Consider the following 22022-nt stretch of genomic DNA (forward strand, 5'->3'; position numbering starts at 1 on the left):
TTATTTTACTAAAAAAACCGTGCTACGCGGCGTTACAAAATTAAAAGTGTTTGAGTCGCTTTTCCAACAGAATCAGAACGATGGCTTTCTGTGACCCCTTTTTATCACTTCCCTCCGCTCCTTCTGTTGGACTTATACGCGATCCTTTTAATCTAACTCCGAGCCATCACTAATCACTCTAATCAATAATTTGTCACCTGTCATTTACCTCGTGATCAAGTACGTAAACAAGTTTCGCGATCACGTTTGTAAACAAAGTTTACAATAAATATATAGTTTTTAACAAGTTTCGAGCACTTTGATTTTTAATCCATTTTCAAAACGATCGAGTTATTGGTGTGTTTTATACTATGGCTAAATGGCTAAATAAATCAAAGTGACTTGTCTAAACACAACGTTGATATGAAAAGTGCATCCTGAATTATCATGTTCTTGGTAAATACCAAGATCCATAGAACCCACATATGCTTCGGACACATACGGTCTATAGAGATTCATCGAGCAGGAGGTGCTTGAAACTGCTCGACGATAACGACGCGCGTCGTTTCGTATCCGCGCATCGTCTCGACACGCAGGTGGCGTCGTTTTGGATCGTCGAGACGCCCAGCCATTTTGTCGCTTTTTTCGAAGTATTGTTTACCTTTTGTATGGGCCAGCGTCGAGAAGTTTATCGTTTCCGCGCTCCCAATCATAATACCCTCATATGTTTCAATTGTTTGCACGGCAACCATGTGTCGCGAATGTGCAACTCTAATGCTTGGTCTACACGAAGCGCAAAACTCTGAAAATACACGCGCAAATGTCAATTTTTCTGTCACTTTTTTTCGCTTCGTGTAGACGTGCGTATTCGTGAGCCGGCGCAAATGAAATGTCATTTAGTGTTTGTTTATGTGTAGAAAAGTAAACAAACAGTATCAGAGGTAATGTATATCACCAACATTTCAAGTATTTTCAAAGAAATTAATGATAAATTCAATCATTTTTAGCTATGGAAGTTGTGCTAACGGATCCGCGATGGGTAACGAACATCACAAACTTGACAAATCAACTTAGAGAAAGAAATCGTCGAAGAAATCGGCGTAGGTGGTGGATGCGACCCGTATTTTTTCGCCGTGAAGAAGACGGCAATCGTCTTCTTGACAACATTTTGGCGGAGAAGATGGATGATACCATCTTAAACTTTTTGCGCATGCGATGGGAGGATTTCTATTGTTTAGAATCCTTGGTGAAACATCATATCCAACGGATGGACACGAACATGCGATCGGCCATAACCCCTCGGGAAAGATTACTTATAACTCTACGGTTTTTAGCAGCAGGAGAAACGTACACTAGTCTGCAGTATTTGTTTCGGGTAATATAACTTTGCATTGTTATTTGGACGGAGTGTTTTATCATATATTTGCATTTACAGGTTTCAAAATCGTCGATCAGCAAGGTGGTACCGGAAGTTTGCGATGCAATTATGGAGGCATTGCACGATTATATAAAGGTAACGTAGCAAGTGACAATTTAATGTTCAGAATTCATTTATTTTTTAGTTCATTCATTAGTTATTAATCCATCAACCTAACTATAGCTAAAAATAAGGAATTCAAAATAGTGATTCACTTCGCTATGTCCCGTGTCTCTCGGTGTTTGTTCTTCGCTCGGCAATATCCGATGCAATGTTGTGCATGGCTTGATACAACAAGCCGATTGCCAAGTCTTGTTCTGTGGGATCAAGTTAAGTCCAATAATGCTTGAAGTGAAGCTGTGATTTCGTTGTCCTGTGCCCGTTGTCTCTGACGTCTTGTAGTGGAGGTTGGGATAGATGGATTGGGAATTGGAGTAGTAGTATGCGAAATACCTTGAAAGGTATTTGACTCGTCAGGTATTGGGGAATTGGATTGGGCAATGGTTACGTCAGGAAAGTTAGAATAACATAGCGGAGATGAGCAAGAGGGCGGAGTTGAAAGGTTGTGATCAGGATAAGGAGAAGTAGGATTGGGGTTGGATGGTCCGGGAATAGGAGAAGCAGGTAGAAGCATTTCAAAAGAGCTTAAGGCATCAGATGAATTCGAAGTCACAGGTTCGATATTCCTCAGTATGTTTCCAGCTAGCCCGAGTTGAAAATAAAAAATATTGGTTTAGGTCTATCTTTTCATAAACTGCATTACTTATGCTATTTATAACTTTTTTATCCCATATATTTTCAGCTACCGTCAACCAAGGAGGAGTGGTTGGATGTTTCGCAACGATTTGAGGAGCGATGGAATTTTCCTCACGCCATCGGAGCGATTGATGGGAAACACATCCATATAAAAGCTCCGAAGCATAGCGGATCGCAATATTTTAAATACAAAAGCTTTCATAGCATGGTTATGCTTGCTCTAGTTGATTCGGACTACAAGTTTCTGTATGTCAATGTTGGTGGCCAGGGTGGAGTTTCAGACGGTGAAATTTTTAAAAACACCCGTTTGTATACGATGCTGGAAACAAAACAACTGAATGTTCCAGAACCTGAAGTGCTGCAAGAGCCGTATGCAATAAGAGTACCATATTTTATCCTGGGTGACAAGGCATTCGCCTTTACCGAATATTGTATTCGACCTTATGGGGGAGCATACAACACCCTCGGAGCGATTGAAAGAAATTTTAATTACCGCCAATCACGAGCTCGAATGCCAGTGGAAGACGCATTTGGGATTTTTGCCAATCGCTTTCGAGTTGTGAAAGGCCCTATGCAACTTGCACCCGAAGTGGCTCAAAAAGTGGTGCTTACAGCAGTGTATTTCCACAACTTTTTGAGGAAGCGGATGCCACGAAGAACTGAAACACACCGAAACATGGCACAACGTGACATGAGGCAAGAATCACCTTTACAAAGCCTGCAGGCTGTTTCAAGCAGAACATCGGATCACCTTTTAGTTATAAAAAATCACATGGCAAATTACCTATATTTAAATGGTACGATGTAAAATAAAAAAGGTATGAAATACTTACTGTGTCCGAGGTTTCCACTACATCCGTGCTCTCCGAAACAAACCGCATTCTCCGCTGCAAACCAATTTGGTTTGTATACTTCCTTCACGCCTAGGAAAAGAAATTATAATGAAACAATTTATTACATGAAAAAAAAATTCATTACTACTATTCCTTAAATTTTACCTGATCCAGTATGTAGGCTTTTCTTCAAATATGTTATCTTTTTAAGCTAGCTTTGAAACTTGCATTGATATATTTTTTGTTGGCACGTTAAGCGCTACGTCGGTCTCGTGGAACCGACAGCGTTCTTTACCGTATGCCGGCGTCTGTCCGCTCGGACCGACGAAACATGATTGAACATGTTAGCACGTTAACGGCTATGCACAAATTGCACTGCTTTCCGTTGGGCCGGCGACTCGTAGCAAACCATCAACGGTTAGCGAGCAGTGCTTTCACGTTCAATCATGTATCGACGATAAGGAACAAAGCAAAACAAAGAAACGCCGACCTACCAAACCTACTTCGTCGGTCCGAGCTTAACGACGCCGGCATGCGCTTAACGTGTTAACGGGGTAACCATGTTTTGAATTTGCGAGCACCACAAACGGACAGACTATCAATTATTCACGCTCGCTTCCAAATTTCATCAACACAAACGGATGAAGTAGCACTTATTCTTCGTGACCTACGAATTCCATCAATAATTCCAAGTCAACATCACAACGTACGCGATTCAAATCCTGGAGTATGGACAACATAGTTCAACACACATTTCAATTCATTTTCACCGCAACTTACCAGCTTCTCCTTTGTTTTTTTCTGTTTCTCCATTGTTTTGCTAAATGTTTAATACATTTGTAATAAAAAACTCGTTGAAAAACAAATAATATGATATCATTAACCAACGTACCTTCTCTCTTTCGAATGAACCGACAACTGCGCAAATTTTTGCAAAGCTATTTTTCACTCGCCGACCGAAAACGCACATGCATTTGCGCAAATTCTGACAGTTGACTGCCCATCTGACAGCATTTTACCGCTAACTCACAGCATTTTACCGTTTGCAAAGGTTGCTTTGCGCTTGAGGCGCAAAACTCTGAAAACACAGACGAAAATATCATTTTTTCTGTCACTTTTTTTCGCTTCGTGTAGACGTTCCTATTCGTGAGCCGATGTAGATGTAAGCGCATTCAATGTTGATTGTATTATTTAATTGTAAAAAAACTGCACAGAGGTATTGTGTACACCGAAATCTTATCAACAACCACTGTACATCATCACAAACAACTATTTGCCATCCACCGGCACTCTATACCAGGTGCGCAAATCTATTTTTCACTCGCCGACCGAAAAACAGATTTTCGCTTACTTTGACAGTTGACTGACCAATTGACAGCATTTTACCGCTAACTCACAGCATTTTGCCGTTTGCAAAGGTTGCTTTGCGCTTCGTGTAGACCAAGCATAAATCTTCATGTCGTCATTGCAAACAAGCACATCATTCCATGTTGTGTCGTAATGGAGAGTCTAGCCAAGTGCTAACAGTGGCGGCACAAGACTCCAGGGCACAAACTACGCAGCCGAAAATGGTATTCTTGGCGACGGCAGTAATGTTATTGGTGAACAAGGATGGAGTGAAACTGCCAGCAAGAGCATTAATTGACAGTGGTGCTCAAGTGAATTTGGTGTCTGAAAGGTTCGTGTAGCAATTGCACCTTAACAAGATACCAGTTAACGCTCCGTTTACGGGAATTGGTAGTTCGGAGATAGTGAACTCCAAATCGCGTGTATCGGCAAAGGTGTCATCGTTGTGTTCGGATGAGTCATTTAATTTGAACTTGTTAGTACTGCCCAAGCTGACTTCAAACTTACCGGCACTCACAGTGGAAATACACTGTTTTCAGGGCCAATTCGTCGGCATCAAGCTGCTCTTTGCCAATAGTAGGTAGAATTGCACGCGCAAGGTTTTTGTTTGGTTTCGTTAGGAAGCACTTTGGGCTTGTTAAGTTTAACTTTGCCGTTATCGGTAGCAACATTGGCGCGACAACAACGCGACCTTTTCTCGTTGCGCCAATGTTGCTACCGATAACGCCAAAGTTAAACTTAACAAGCCCAAAGTACTTCCTAACGAAACCAAACAAAAGTCGTGCGCGTGCAATTGACTGCCTAATACCAACAAAGAGCAGCTTGATGCCGACGAATTGGCCCTGAAAACAGTGTAAAGGATTGGAATATTCCCAATACAATCGTGCTGGCAGATCCACAATTTTGTGTTGCAAGTGACATAGATCTGATTATCGGAGCCGAAGTATGTTATGAAATAATACGGCATGAGCAATTGTCACTTGGCTCAAATCTGCCAAAATTGGTGAACACGCAATTTGGCTGGATAATTAGTGGATCGTATTATCCAGAGTCAGCTAAAGAAGACACAATACCAACGGACACACAGCTATGTGGAACTATTCTGAGCACAGATTCGGGAATAGAAGCACTGATGGAAGCTTTTTTTCGAATTGAAGAACTAGATGAGGACAGAGAGTGGAGTATTGAGGAGCAGGAATGCGAAGATCTTCTTCGAAGCTTCTGCACAACGACTACGCGCGACGAAAATGGGAGATATGTGGTGCGATAACGACGGAAGGAATCGGCTGAACTTGGAGATTCAAAAATGGTAGCGCTGCAACGGTTCAATCATCTTGAAAGGAGGTTCAATCGGGAACCAAACGTCAAGTTTGAGTATCAAAAATTCATGCAAGAGTACCTCGACTTGGGACATAGGAGTTTAGTCGACGAGGAAGAGGATGCAGGACTGGAGCAATATTATTCACCGCATCACGCAGTGTTCAAAGAAGAAAGTTCAACGACAAAGTGTCGTATGGTATTCGATGCGTCCAGCAAAACATCGAACGGAGTTTCGCTTAACGATGTGTTGAAGGTGGACCCTACCATACAGGATACCTCAATGGCAATCCTCATAAGGTGGAGGACGCGATGCGTATCCTTGGTAGCGGACGTGACAAAAATGTATCGTCAAGTTTGGGTGCATGAGGAAGACAGGCGGTTACAAAAGGTGTTGTGGAGAAGTGATCCGAATGAGCCTATACGATCCTACAAGTTGAACACAGTTACGTATGGGACGGCTTCGGCTTCGTTTCTTACAATACGAGCTTTGAAACAAGTTGCCTTGGATCATGGAAACGAATTTCCCAAGGCAGCTGCGAGAATCAAGGATTTTTATGTTGACGACTTCATTTCCGGGGCTTCCAGCTTGGAGGAAGCAAAGCAGCTGTGTCAAGAAGCTTCAGCGTTATACAACAAAGGCGGCTTCGAATTACGGAAATGGGCGTCTAATCAAAGAAGTGTTTTGACCCATGATGATCGTGTTGATAGTGAAATGGTTTCGCTGAATTTCAGCAATAGAGGACATGCCGTAGCGGCTTTGGGATTGGCTTGGAATCCACTGAAAGATACATTGAGTTTAAAAATGCCGAAAATGGATCCATGCGAATTGCCTTTGACCAAAAAGAGAGTAGCGAGCGTTATTGCTAGAATCTTCGATCCTCTCGGACTGGTTGATATGGTCAAGGCAAAGGCGAAACAATTTATGCAAGAATTGGGGATGCTTGAGAAAGGAGACAATTCCAGAAACTGGGACAGTGAGCTTCCTGGTCCCATGCAAGTTGAGTGGATAGAATTTTTATCACAGTTAAAATATTTAAAGGATATTGAAGTGCCAAGAAATGTACTGATTGGGACTCCGATGGATGTGGAATTTCATGGTTTCTGCGATGCGTCAGAAATAGGACTAGGGGCATGCGTATATGTGCCCAGTGTGAATGCGGAAGGACAAACATTATCTCATCTGCTATTATTTATCAAAATCGAAAGTGATCTCGTTAAAAACAAAACATTCGGTTGCGCGATTAGATCTGTGTGCGGCATTATTACTGGTAAAACTGTTACAAAAGGTACACCATGCTACGGAGCAAGTACATCGAACCTTTTGTTGGAGTGATTCCACTGCCGTATTGCACTGGTTGCGATCGCCGCCCAGTCGTTGGAAAATGTTTGTTGGAAATCGTGTGGCTAAAATCCAAAGGGCTACGAGGAATGTTGAGTGGAGACATGTTCCCGGAACATGTAATCCTGCAGACGCGGTATCAGGAGGACGGCAGCCTCGTGAAATAGTGTTGGACAAGTTGTGGTGGCATGGACCTGAGTGGTTAATCAGAGCTCAGGAAGCTTGGCCAAATATAATCGAAGATTCGAATGAAAAGGGTGGTGAAAGTGAAGCGAAGACAGGTATAGTTGCGTCAGTAGTGCCGGTGGAGAAAAGTATGATAGATGAGTTGGTGGAAAGAAGTGGAATATTTTCAAAACTTAAACGAGTTGAAGCGTACTGTCTACGGTTTCGTGCAGCGGCTAAACGCTGTAAGGCGCAGTACATAACAATCACGGTGCTGAGGCAGGCTGAAATGCTAATTATCAAGATGGTGCAAAAACAAACATATTCTGAAGAAAAGGAAAGGTTGAGCAAAGGGCAATTGGTGCGTTCAAACTTACCGTTAGAATGGCTCGCACCAATTTTGGACAAGGAAGGAGTTATTCGTGTTGGTGGGCGTTTGAACAACGCGATGTTGTTGCAAGAGGCAAAACATCCAATTGTTCTTCCCGGACGTCATCGATTGGCGAGGCTGATGGTGCTACAATATCACCTAAGTTTGCTGCATGCCAGAACGCTGCTGGTGCTCAACACCATACGGCAGCGATTTTGGATCGTTGGAGGGCGAAGTGCAGTAAAGCACACTATTCGGCAGTGTGTACGTTGCGCAAAATGTCGGCCAAAAATGCTAGAGCAACCGATGGCGGTACTACCGGCTGAACGAATACGACAATCAAGGCCGTTTGAAGTGACTGGAGTAGATTACGCAGGACCGATATACCTCAAAGGACCCCATCGAAGAGCAGCGGCAATTAAGGGTTATGTATCCATATTTGTTTGTTTTTTAACGAAGGCGGTACATTTGGAGTTGGTGTCCGATTTAACTACTTTCGCTAGAGCCTCTGTTCTTACAGGTTCTGAGAAACAGTCCGTCAAAGTCAAGATTTGTGAAAATATTGCGTGAACAATTGAAAAAAATCCATCAACTTCAGACCTTCAACTGTTACTCCAAAAATAATGGCCGGAATCGAATTTCAAGCACAGTTTTGGAAAGGTATATTATCATGCTTTATAATTGTTGACAGTTCAAGTAAATTGAAATTGAATGTCACAAAATATTAAGCATTGTTTCGCAAAACTCCTGGAAATTTTTTCAATTTTCTGTTTTTAACCTTACGCCATCGCTAAGGATTGTGAAAAATTGTAATATGATGCATACCCACTTATAGTCTAGAATGTTTTGTAACAATAAATGATAGTTTTTTTTGCGCATAAGCGCGCATCTTTACGATATTCTGTATTTCATATGTGAAGCTTATAGTTTATCACCTACTAGGCGTCTCCATCATGCCATATGCAGCATCATGTTTGGCAAGAAATATTCGAAATTCTCATTCAATGAAATATAGATCGATGATCGTATCGTAAAAATGTGAAGCAGGGTAGTGGTTGAACATCACGTAAAAGAGGAAAGACAAGCCAAGTCTGTCACTTGATCGTCGTTTGTTGTGTGGGTTATCAAAAATTTGCATTATTGATAACGCACAGCGAAAACGATCAGGTAACGGTTCGATGACAAGTAACGTAACGTTCTAATCCCGTTAGATGGCGTGAGCATGGATGGAAAGGAAGAGACGAAGGTCGGTCGCTCTCACTCGACTGCCTGGGCTACCACAGGTCGTTGATTTCGGTGCAGACCAGCTGATCGGGTAAACGACCTGTGGTGCAACCAAAAACGTTGGTGGCTGTGAGAGCGATCGCACTTTCTTATCGCAACCGTCAAGGAGAGTAGAAGTGCATTGTTAATTTTTTAACCGATCAATAAAATTCGTCGCGTTCAAGAAATTGATGTGAAAGTTCTTCTTGGCGGGGGAAAGAAAGCGTCTTGCCGCACCAGGTGCAGCAATACAAGTCAATGGCAAACAATGAAATTTAGTTTGGTTTGCTTTGAATGTATTAGGTCGCTTTTTCTTGTTCTACAGCTCACAAACCCATCTTTTTATACCCAACATTCCTATTAATAATGGACCCTACACTAACATTTTGTTCTGTTTGTACCCTTACCTGTAAAAGTTGAAGTTAATCTTCAAGAGTGGGTGAATCACACTGCGTGTAGAATAATTGAAATGCAAAAAGCAGAAATCTTGCGGCAATTTTCATCTTCTTTGTGTGATTCACTGAGCGTCGTATTATTGCGCTCGTGAGGCATTGACGGATTTAGTGGACACAGCATTTACAATCAACTGTTTCCTTGTTCCGAAGAAAATACTGCATCAGACAGTGATTTACTAGTTCCGGCATTAACTCCTATCCGTCTTTCGTACATTAGTGGCGATTCAGATATCATCTGGATAAACTTGATGCCCCAAAGTGTTGATTCTGCAGGCCAATTGTGATCAAGTTTGCGAAAAATTCGAAAGAAAAAGTTATACAAACAGTAGATAATATCAAAACCCAAATTACCAGGTTAGTTCCTTATACAATTCAGCTAAATGACACAAGTAATGTGACGGTAAATTATTAATTTTACACGAGTTGAATTGATGGAAAAATTATGGCATATTTAACCGCCACTATGTATACGCAAACATGTTGTATATATGGCGCAAAACCAACAGAAATGAACAGTACAGAGCACTTATAAAATGGATTTATTCCAAATCCTGAGAATTTATCTCATGACTTAAATACTACTACACTGCACTGTTCGATGAGATTTTTCGAATGCTTGCCTCACATTTCGTACAGAATTGAATTTAAAAAACGGAAGGCTACTAAACATTATAAAAACATGTACAATGATCGATAAAAAAAATTGTATTGGAAAAGATGTACAAGGAATTTGGTGTTAAAGTAGATGAACCAAGGCAAATGGGTGGAAATAGTACGACGGGAAATGTTTGCGGGCTTTTTCAAACATAGAAAAATTGAGCGATATTTTGCAAATAGAAACAGAACTTATAGAAAGGTTTCGAAATATTTTAATAGCCATTAACTGTTCACAGCTTTTAAATCCAAAAACTATTAGTCTACATTGTAATGACACATACATGTTTTACATACATCATTACAATTGGTACAAAATGCCTTCTACTGTCCATAAAGTTCTTGCGCATGTAGGTGAAATCATTGTAAATGCCCCAGCACCATTGGGATCCTTAGGATAGGAAGCAGCAGAAGGTAGAAATAAATTATAAAGAAGGGATAGAAGAGAAAACGTCCGTAAAATGTAACGAAAATTCAATATTAAAGACATTTTTATGAGAGCTTTAATTATCAATTATTTTTCAGATTACAATATTTTGAATAAAAGTTTGTAGAAAATTTAATTTGTTTTATATCCAACTAAAACCAAATCTTTAAGTTACTATAAAAAAAAAGGTAAAAGAGTAAATGAGGCCCCGGCCGCCATGTTTTCGATCGTGGCTACACCTCTTGTGGACGTTTAAACTGAATGTATGCAATTGGTGATACATTAATTCGTTAAATTCAACCTACGAGTATTTGAATCGTAGTGTGTACCGTTAATTTCGGCTACGCAATCAACCTAGGGCTGCGGTATGAGGGGGGCCCACGGGCCCCCCTTATTTCTCAAAACTATAACATACTCTTTTTTTCGGTAGACCTAGCGCAGTCCGCTCGCTACGCTCGCTGCGGGCGCGCCGCCGTTTCCAACTCATTTCTTCGACTAAGCTCATTGTTTCATGCTGTCCATCATGTGTGGTATAGTTTACTTACTAGTAACTTAACATGTAAAAGTATATGACCCGCATTCAACCTCCACTGCGTGATTAGTTTAAACCGTTATGGTCTTTTAAGCGAACCGTTAGCGTTCAAAAATTCGAAACGAATGCATGTGTCGCGCTTTGCATAGCTTCAGGCGCTAAATGTGAACCAGTAGGAAGAGGAGAATCTAGCCCGGGGCCTCATTTACTCTTTTACCAAAAAAAAGATTGAAAGAATAATGCACCCATAGAAAAATCCAAATAAATTAAATGAAAAAATAAATTTTCAAAACAACAGTTTTTCCTTAAACGTACTAAAAAATAAAAAATAATGTAAGTTAAATGACATATGTATTTATGTATCAGTTTTTCGTTTTGATCATTATTCGCATTGCATCGAGATTGCTCTCAGTTCGATCGCCATCTACGATGCTATGCGAATAATGACAAAAACTAAGTCATTTAACTTACATTATTTTTTATTTTTTAGTACGTTTAAGGAAAAACTGTTGTTTTGAAAATTTATTTTTTCATTTAATTTATTTTATACTTTTACGTATTACATGAACAGAGAAAACAGGATTTATTCTTTTATATGAAAATTGTCATTAAGTTAGTTGAGTCGGAGTGTACTTAAGGAAGGAGTAGAAATCCACTACCTGTTACTGCAGGATCTGGCGCAACTCGTTTTGCTTTGCAGTGAACAGAATCGCGATGTCCGAGTACCAATTTGATAATCCTTGACAGGAGTAAGAGTAGGGCTGCATTCTGTTTTAACGTTTGCTATGAGCACTGAGGAAGTGCTCTCGTTCTTCAGCACTGCTGCGAGTGAACACAACATGCGATCTCTCAATGTCACACAGCGCTCTCCCGGGAGAGCTGCTGAAGGAGACCAGCACGCTATCTGTTCAAGTGGGCCAGAACGGGATCGCCAACGCACAGTCATAATCTGGGAGCGAAATATGCGGGTGTTGCTGACACACTCTTTTATTACTGATCTCCTGTCTTTTATCTCTGTCCGATTCAATTTTTGCGACATCCGGGAAGGTGAATGCAAGAAAACTGTTTAAAATATGTAGTTTTTGCAGCGCCACCTGGTGGGATTGTCCAGAAGCACCATAATTTCGTGTTATATAATAGTATTACACGATATCACAATAAAAAAATTGCAAAACATTTGAATACGATTTTTATCCCGGCAACTTGCTCTTTTCGCTCCATAGTGCACCGGCAGCACCGCATTTTGGAGGATTGTGGGAGGCGGCTGTCAGATCGATGAAACATCATAGGAGGCGGGTATTAGGCGATACCACACTGACCTATGAAGATATGTCAACCCTGTTGACAGAAGTAGAAGCATGTAAATTCGCAACCGTTAACACCAATGTCGGAAAAGTCCAATAATCTAGATGTACTAACACCAGGGCGCTTTTTGAAAGGAGCCAATTTACAAACAGTGCCAGACATAACATTGACAGACATTCCCATCAATAGGCTAAACCATTAGGCAGGCACAAGCTTACGCTCAACACATATGGAAAAGATGGCATAGCAGTAGGCAGTTAGTGGTAGTTAGGGAAGATAATTCTAACGCCTGTAGGTGGCCAATGGCGAGGATAGAAGAAGTGCACCCAGGCGAGGATGGGATCGTTAGAGTAGTCACGCTGAATTTGGGAAACGGCAAGCGTTGCCGTAGGCCCATCACAAAGCTGGCGGTGGTTCCAATAGAATAAGATAGGGTAAAATCCCAAATGAAGCCCCCCCAGCTGAAATCGCTGTTGTGGCTACACCATTTGTGAGCGGATGTACCTTAAAGGTATGCAATGAAACAAATGCCGTTGTGTGAACCGTTTGAATTGAATTCTCGTTAAATTAAAGATGATGATTATACTGGAAAGGATGTACAACATAAACTCCCTCATGCATTACTTACATGAGTGTATGAAAATTCGGCTACGCCATCAACCTAGGGGTGCGGTATGAGGGGGGCCCACGGGCCCCCCTTATTTCACAAATTTTCAACAAACTCCCTTTTTCGGTAGACCTAGCGTAGTCCGCTCGCTGCGCTCGCTGCGGGCGCGCCGCCGTTTCAAACTCATTTCTTCAGTCCAACTCATTGGTTTATGATCTCTATCTTGCTCAGTTTAACCGATTAGTTCAAGTTATTACAGCTTCTAACGGAAATTCAACTGTTCAAATATTCAAACTGAATTGATGTGCCACCTATTGCATACTATCAGGCGCACACGTGGAAAAAATGACGACGATGCGGCGACGGGGGGATTATATAGGGCTTCATTTGGGATTATACCTAAGATAGCCTCGGCATTTGTTGTATGGATAATCTATGGAATATGTTTAAAAACCCCTGGGTTTTTGGTGGCCGGGAATGTTGGCGCCTAGATAGAGGCAATTGATAATGCACCGCATCTCCAGTATGTGTGTGTGATGGATAGGGCTCGAGCGGGGAGCCGAAGGGACCCGACCGATGGGTCAATCTTAAGCGACGGCTAGACACAGCGGTATTCGCACGAATATTCCCGCCGTCCAGCGGGAATCCCGCTGGACGACGGGAAACTCCATATGAAAAAAACGGATTTCGTTCCCGCTATGTTTAAAAAACGCGAAACTACGACCCGGCGGGAACGGACGCATTTGCTTAATTGAAACGTTTCATGAAAAGTTTCATTCGCTTGCTACAACAACGTCGGTATGGGCAACGTATATGGATGCGGCCGATGTTGTTGGAGAGAAACCAAAATGCGAGTAGTCTTCGACGCAAAATTTTGGAGGAGGAACTCAACAACACCATTCATAAACTTTATATTTGATAATGACTCACAATTCCACTTTTACCTGCCGCCAATTTAGATCACGTAAACAAACTAAAACGTAAACAAAGCTTCACTTTGACAGATCGGACGAATAAGCTCGTTCCCGCTGGATATTTTGTCGAATCTGGGCTACTTTTTCCCGTTCCCGCCACCGGGAATTCCAGGCAAGTTTAAACAGCGGTTTAGGTTTAATCAGAATAAAGATTTCTTCTCAGTTCATACGTACAAAGCAACACACGTCTTTCGCTATCGATTAACAGTATTCTTCCTTTCCTTTTTTGTAACAACTTTGTCTAACTTTTGTTTGTGAGAACGTTTAAAAACATGGATCTTTGATTGTTCATAACTTTGTCAATTATTAGGCGATGGACGATTAAAAAAGTTTATTGATAAAATTTTGAAAATCTTATCTTACCACATTTTATGTAACTTGAGAACATCAAATTCTTCCTTCTTCATGCGAAGAAAGTCAATTATAGTTTCATTTGCTTGCTCTGTCCAGCAAACGGTTTCCATCTTCTTGCCGCCGGAAAAAAATTGGACGCATCCACTACCTACGCACAATACGCCTGTTGCGTTGCCTGTTGCGTTGATGCAAGTTTTGGGTACTCAACTCGATGACCCGCGACAGGGTAGCTAGCCACACTTCACTGAGCAACAGATTATCGATCTTTTACTTTTACACGTTTCAATAAAGGTGGAACAAAATCAATTTCACTTGATTTGATCAATGTTTAATCCACCCGCACATTTTCTACACTTTTGAGTGACACTTACACACATCACCCCCGAGAAAATCAGCGAGGAAAAGCGTGGTGCCTCCTTGGGCTGCCCACTTCTTAAGCTTATTAGCCTCAAGAACCCCGTCGTAGGGTATCTGCGTGATCGTACCGCTTTCAATATCGCTAACGACGTACCGGTCGGTTGACAAAACTTGATGCAAAACGAGGTTGTTCATAAACTGAAGATAGAAGTTTGTACCGAAGGTGTTCAAAGAATGAAGATAGAAGTTTGTACCGAAGGTGTTCAACGAACGAAGACACAAGATTTACATAAGTGTAGTGTATAAATATTAGTGTAATATTTGTGATAAGCATAGTGTATAAGTATTATTGTAATATTAGTGATAAGCATAGTGTATAAGTATTAGTCCTAGGTTTGTAATAGGGTTTAGTGATAGCGTTAAGGAGATGAGGCAGTCGTGATTAACCAGTGAATAAATGCAGTCATCACAGTTTGGCGACGAGGAGAAAAAGTCCGTAGTAGAAATGTCTGAAGTGATAGGGAATGTGGAACCCTATATTATGGGTGAAAATATAGAGATTTATTTGCAAACAGTGCAAATATTCATGGAGATAAACGAAGTGCCCGAGGGCAAAAATGCAAAGTATCTCCTGACAATTGGAGGATCAGCCATATTCGAATTGGCAGTGAAAGTGTGCGCGCCGGACGCTCCAACTGTGTTAACGTTTGAAAAATTGGTGCAAACGTTAAAGGAACATTTAAAACCGCGAGTGAACGAAGTGGCAGAACGGTATAAGTTCAGATTAGTGCACCAAAGTGATCTATCGATGACGGAGTATATCATCGAATTAAAAGCGGCTGCCCAGTCGTGCCAGTTTGGAGAATTTCTGCAAGCAGCGCTACGGGACCAACTGGTGACAGGTGTACAGGATGTTCACCATAGGAAGCAGCTTTTGTCCGAGCCTAGTTTGACCTTTGCTCAAGCTTGTAATATCGCACTATCATGGGATGCTGCTAGAAGACAAAACGAGGAAATGAGCGCAGCGATACAGCCGGAGAGAGAATTGGCAGACGTGAGAAGAACATCGGAGGCTGTACGGCGCAACCAGGTGTCGAACGGGGCAACGAAGAACAATGAAGGCGCTTAAGGAAAAGTGAGAAGCAGCGATCGATGCTTTCGGTGTGGACGATCGCACAATCCAGCAAATTGTCCAGCAAAAAATTGGCTATGTTTCGTATGCGGCAGAAGAGCCCATATCTCTACACAATGCAATCGAGTGAAAGGAGTACGAAGTATGGAAGCAGTGGAGATTGATACCGAACAAAGCAATACCGGTCAGGGTGAGGTCGAATTTTTACGTTCCGTAATAGAAGCACGATCGTCAAATTGCCTCAAAAAATTTGTTTAATTTGTAGTGGAGTCGAACTAGAATTCGAGATCGATTGCGGAGCGGTCACAAGTGTTATTCCGGAATATATCTATAAGGAGAGATTGGGTGAAACTGGATTAAAGACGACCAACACGAACTTCATATCGGCTTCAGGGGAGAGAATTTTGCCGTTAGGGAGATTAGGTATGGAAGTATGCACGCCATCGGGAGCAAAAGGAACAATTAACGTGACAGTAATTCCAACTAAGCAGCCAGTAAGTTGTTTGTTGGGAAGATATGGTCTTGACTGGATATTCCCTGAATGGAGAAAAGCTTTCAGTCTATGCACAGTAAAATCGGAGATAACGCAGGAAATCGGTGAAAAATTTAGGAACGTTTTACCAAATATGGAAAAGGAAAACATAATTGAAGGTTACCAAGCGAATTTAATTCTAAAGCCGGATGTTTGCCCAGTGTTTCATAAGGCTTACACCGTTCCTTCTTACGCCTTACTCAAACCAGTGGAGGAGAATATTGAAAAATTAGTTAAAGAAGGAATATTACCTACATTTATAACATCTGAATGGGCTAGTCCGATAGCAGTAGTGGAAAAAAAAGATGGCAATGTGATAATATGTTTAGATGGCAAAGCTGCCCTTAATAGATTGATTGTCAGTTGAGCACTATCCTTTACCACGTATAGATGACATATTGGCCAAAATAGCGAATTGGAAGGTTTTCTGCAAACTGGATTTGACAGGTGTTTATTTGCAAGTTTCATTGTCGGAAGCCTCACAAGAAATTTGCACGATTAACACACATAAAGGACTATATAGATACACATGAATGCCTTTTGGAATTTGGTCAGCGCCAGCGATATTCCAGAGCATCATAGATCAAATTTTAATTAATGTAAAGCTAATCTATTCACTGTACTCGAGCGTTTACATCAGCATAATGTAAAATTAAACGTAAATAAATCAGAGTTCCTAAAACAAAGTGTCGAGTATTTAGGGTATACACTGACTGCGAAGGGTATAAAGCCTAAACCGGATGCACTGACAGCAGTCGACAAAATCCAACCACCACGAAACGTTGCGGAACTGCAAGCTTATCTAGGGTTATTCAATTTTTATCATCGTTTTTTACCTAACCTGTCAAACGAACTACATCCTCTATACATGTTACTACGAAAGGATGTGAAATATGAATGGAATGCAAAATGTCAGGCGTCCTTTGAAGCATCAAAAAGTTTATTATTAAGCAATATAGTTTTTTAACCATACGATCCGGCTAAATCTTTAATTTTGGCAGTGGATGCTAGCCCGTATGGAATAGGAGACGTATTGGCACACAGAGTGAATGGGATAGAAAAACCGGTGGCTTTCGCGTCGGCTACGCATACGCCAGCACAAAAAAACCATGCCCAAGTTCATAAGGAAGCTTTAGCTGTTATGTTTGGGGTAGATAAATTTCACAAATAAATTTATGGTCATCATTTTCAATTGATAACGGATAACAGCGGGATTAAAGAGATTTTTAACCCGCACTGCGGAACTTCGTCGATAGCAATGGCTAGACTACAAAGGTGGGCACTAAAGCTCGCAAGCTATGACTATGAAATAGAGCATAGACCAGGAAAAATGATGGGACATGTCGATGGTCTGTCCAGATTACCCCTTGCATCAGAAGAAGCGAACATAGATTGTGAGAAATTGGGGATCAACTGTGTTCCGGATAGCAGTATTCATGAACTATTGGAAACGGATAACATACGTAAAGAACAACAGAAGGACGAAATATTGAATAGGATATATCAGAATGTGCTTAATAGATGGCCGGCGAATGTCGAAAACAGTCTCAAATATTATGAAAAACTAAATGCGCATTCCGGTTTAGATAACGGGATTTTGTATTTTGACGATAGAGTCGTAATTCCTCATACTGTACAGAGCAAAATCTTGGATCTGCTACATGCAAATTACCCAGGAGTGGTTAAAATGAAATTAAATGCCAGTATGTTTGTGTGGTGGAGAAACATGGATCGGGACATCGCAGATTTGGTGAACACATGGTGAACATTTGATGAACACATGGTATGCCAAGCTCGGCAGACCGTGCAACGAGAAATAGAAACCACCACGTGGAAAGAAGCGGTTGAACCCTTCGAAAGAATACATTTGGATTTATGTTATTTTGAAAACCGCACGTTACTGGTAATTGTTGATGCATACACAAAATATATCGATGTAAAATTAGTCAACATGTCACGAGACATCGACATAATAGAAAACATAGATGCATTTTTTGCATGTTTTGGGTTACCCAAAGAAGTCGTTACGGATAATGGACTACCATTTGCTTCAGAGTCCTTTGTAAGTTTTCTGAAGGTCCAGGGGATAAAAGTTTCGAAGTCACCGCTGTATCATCCGCAATCTAATGGTCTGGCCGAACGCGCAGTGAAAACTGTCAAGGACGTGTTAAAGAAATTTATGTTGGATGAAAAGGTTCGGTCATTAAATTTAACAAGAAAAATAAATCGTTTCCTGTTGCAGTACAGGAATGAACCATGCACAGTAACTAAACTCACTCCGGCCTCGCTCATCTTTAGTTATACACCTCATACTGCGTTACGAGTGTAATCCATTAAAAACAAAAGACAAAGTTATGCATAGAGTACCAATCCAGAGTAAGAATAAGGAGCCAATAATCAAGAAATCCCTAAGTAAGAAATTTAAAAGGGGAGAAAAATTTGGTATCGAAATCATTTTAAAGAAATAATGCGCTGGATACCCGTTACAGTGATTAAAAAACTAAGTCAGTTAAGGTATTTGTTTGACATAGGAGGAAATGTTCGTATGGTGCATAAAAACCAATTAAGGGAAGGAAAGACTGAGCCAATGGAGTATGAAAAAGAAAGTAGTTACAGAAGATTTACATAAGTTGTTCAACGATCGAAGACAGAAGATTTACGGAAGTTGTCCATCGATCGAAGACAGAAGATTCAAGGATGTTGTCCATCGATCGAAAACAGAAGATTTACGGAAGTTGTTCATCGATCGAAGACAGAAGATTTACGGAAGTTGTTCATCGATCGAAGACAGAAGATTTACAGAAAATGTTCATCGATCGAAGACAGAAGATTTACGGAAGTTGTCCATCGATCGAAGACAGAAGATTTAAAGAGAGTGTTCAAAGGGATCCGCAATGGATACAATAGAAAGTTGGTCAAGCCGTAATAGTTTTTCAGAAGGTAATAATGAAGGAGAAGGATTAGGCTGGTAAATACGATAAATACGAAGTTTTCGAAGTAAATCACGCCTAATAATGATTGGCTACGGCATACTGTCGACGGAAAGAATAATAAACTTATGTAACGCGGTGTTATTACGTAACTCTACCTGACACTCAATCTGTCCGCGGATCGTTAGTTTTTCCTGACCAATTATTATAAATCTTAAACATAACACATACCATTTCTTGCTCACCATACAGAGCACTGTTTTCCCGGACACTACGGTAGCCTCCCATCCCACGATGGAGCGAAGCCGGGATAAAAATCAAAAATTCATTTTTGGATTTCAGAAAAATGAAATATGTTTTCTTAAACTACAAGATGAAACTAAGAAATGACCCAAAAACTAGAGCCTCAGTTCTTTCAGGTTCTGAGAAACAGCCCGTCAAAGTCAAGATTTGTGAAAATATTGCGTGAAAAATTGAAAAAAATCCATCAACTTTGAAGGTCTGTAACTCCTATAATAATGGCCGGAATCGAATTTCAAGCACAGTTTTGGAAAGGTATATTATCCTGCTTTAAAATTGTTGACAGTTGGGGTAAACTGAAATTGAATGTCAGAAAATATTAAGAATTGTTTCGCAAAACTCCTGGAATTTATTTCAATTTTCTGTTTTTAACCTTACGCCATCGCTAAGGATCGTAAAAGATTGTAATATGTTGCATACCCACTTATAGTCTAGAATGTTTTGTAACAAAAAAAAGATGGTTTTTTTTGCATACACGCGCGAACTTTACCTGTTTTTTTTAATTTCGTATGTGAGGCTTATAGTTTATCACCTACTAGGCGTCTCCATCAGGCCATATGCAGCATCATGTTTGGTAATAAATATATGAAATTCTCATTCAATGAAATATAGGTCGATAATCGTATTGTAAAAATGTGAAGCAGGGTAGTGGTTGAACATCACGTAAAAGGGGAAAGACAAGCCAAGTCAATGGCAAAGAATGAAATTTGGGTTGGTTTGCTTTAAATGCATTAGGTCGCTTTCTCTTGTTCTACAGCTCACAAACCCATCTTTTTGTATCCAAAATTCCTATTTATAATGTACCCTACACTAACATTTTGTTCTGTTTGTACCCTTACCTGTAAAAGTTGAAGTTAATCTTCAAGAGTTGGTGAATCACACTGCGTGTATAATAATTGAAATGAAAAAGCAGAAATCTTGCGGCACCTTTCATCTTCTTTGTGTGATTCACTAAGCGTCGTATTATTGCGCTCGTGAGGCATTGACGGATCTAGTGAACACAGCATTTACAATCAACTGACTCCTATCCGTCTTTCGTTCATTAGTGACAATTCAGATATCATCTGGATAAACTTGATGCCCCAAAGTGTTGGTTCTGCAGGCCAATTGTTATCAAGTTGGCGAAAGATTGAAAAGAAAAAGTTATACAAATAGTATAGTATGAAATCAAAAGCCAAATAACCAGGTTAGTTTCTTATACAATCCAGCTAAATGAAACAAGTTATGTGACGGTAAATTATTCATTTTACATGAGTTGAATTGATGGCAACATTTTGGCATATTTAACCGACGATTTTATGTATACGCAAACATGTTGTATGTATGGAGCAAAACTAACAGAAATGAACAGTGTAGAGCACTTATAAAATGGATTTATTCCAAATCCTGAGAATTTATCTTATGTTGGATGAAATTTTTCGAATGTTTGCTTCACATTTCGAACAGAATGGAATTTAAAAAACGGAAGGTTACTAAAAATTATAAAAACATGTACAATGGTCAAAAAACATTGTATTGGAAAAGATCTACAAGGAATTTGGTGTTAAAGTAGATGAACCAAGGTGAATGGGTGGAAATAGTACGACGGGAAATGTCTGTCGTCGGGCTTTTTCAAACATAGAAAAATTGAGCGATATTTTGCAAATAGAAACAGAACTTATAGAAAGGATTCGAAATATTTTAATAGCCATAAACTGTAAATGACCAAGGCCCATTGGGATCCTTAGGAGAGGAAGCACCAGACGGTGGAAATAAAATATACAGAAGGGATAGAAGAGGACACGTCCGTAAAGTGTAACGAGAATTCAATATTAAAGACATTTTTAAGAGAGCACACAAACATTCTTCATAGATTACAGCTCCTCAAATAGTAACAGACCCTTGCCAATTCAAAACCAAGAATATGATGGTACAAGCTCAGAATAGTTCAGTAGTTATGTCCACGTTAGATGCTTTAAATATCAATTATTTTTCAGATAACAATATTTGGACTGAAAGTTTTTTGTAAATTTAGTTTGTTTTATATCAAACTAAAAAACATCTTTAAGTTAATATAAAAAAAAATATTGAAAAAAATGCACCCATAGAAAAATCCAAAAATATGAGGTTGTTGCAGCGCCACCTGGCGGGATTGTCCAGAAACATCATAATTCCGTGTAATATAATAGTATTACACGATATTACAATGAAAAAATTGCAAAACATTTGATTCTGAATTTTATCCCGGCAATTTGCTCTTTTCGCTCCATAGTGCATCCAACACACAATGAACATTTCTCCATACAAAATGTAAGCTGATTCTCTGTACGGTCGTCCAGTCAAACCGGCTGAATTCATTCGGAGCCCACCAGCAAAAACGAAAAAGAGAAGAGAGCCCTGTTGGGCCCTCTCTTCTCTTCCACCTTCTACACTCTCATGCCTCGAGAGCACACAGCGGGATTCGAACCCGACCTCTCCTACTTCGGTATGTGTATGCTAACCACTAGACCAGCGCTCTTGATTGAGAAAGGCGTGCTAAAGGTATGTATCTAGCAGTACACCTTTGTATGGACTACATGGACTAGGATCGTTAGCGATCGCTAGCGCAGCAAAACATGTGCTCAACCAAGAGCGAGGGATTTAAACCTCTCGCGGTTCTCTGCACTGTACGGTGGAGAACGTGTAATTGTATGGA

The 22022-nt window shown here is 40.4% G+C and overlaps 1 protein-coding gene across 1 annotated transcript in view; it reads left to right on the forward strand.

The window, feature by feature from the left end:
- Window positions 1-1246: 1246 nt before the first annotated feature.
- Window positions 1247-22022, forward strand: part of LOC131293711 (putative nuclease HARBI1) — a 44117-nt gene continuing 23341 nt past the window's right edge. Inside the window, exons 1-3 of the mRNA XM_058321785.1 lie at window positions 1247-1354; window positions 1415-1492; window positions 2199-2398. Of these exons, the coding sequence (XP_058177768.1) occupies window positions 1247-1354; window positions 1415-1492; window positions 2199-2398 (386 nt within the window). The remainder of the gene's footprint in view (window positions 1355-1414; window positions 1493-2198; window positions 2399-22022) is intronic.

The sequence above is a fragment of the Anopheles ziemanni genome, chromosome 2, assembly GCF_943734765.1.
Source record: "Anopheles ziemanni chromosome 2, idAnoZiCoDA_A2_x.2, whole genome shotgun sequence".
NCBI lineage: Eukaryota > Metazoa > Arthropoda > Insecta > Diptera > Culicidae > Anopheles > Anopheles ziemanni.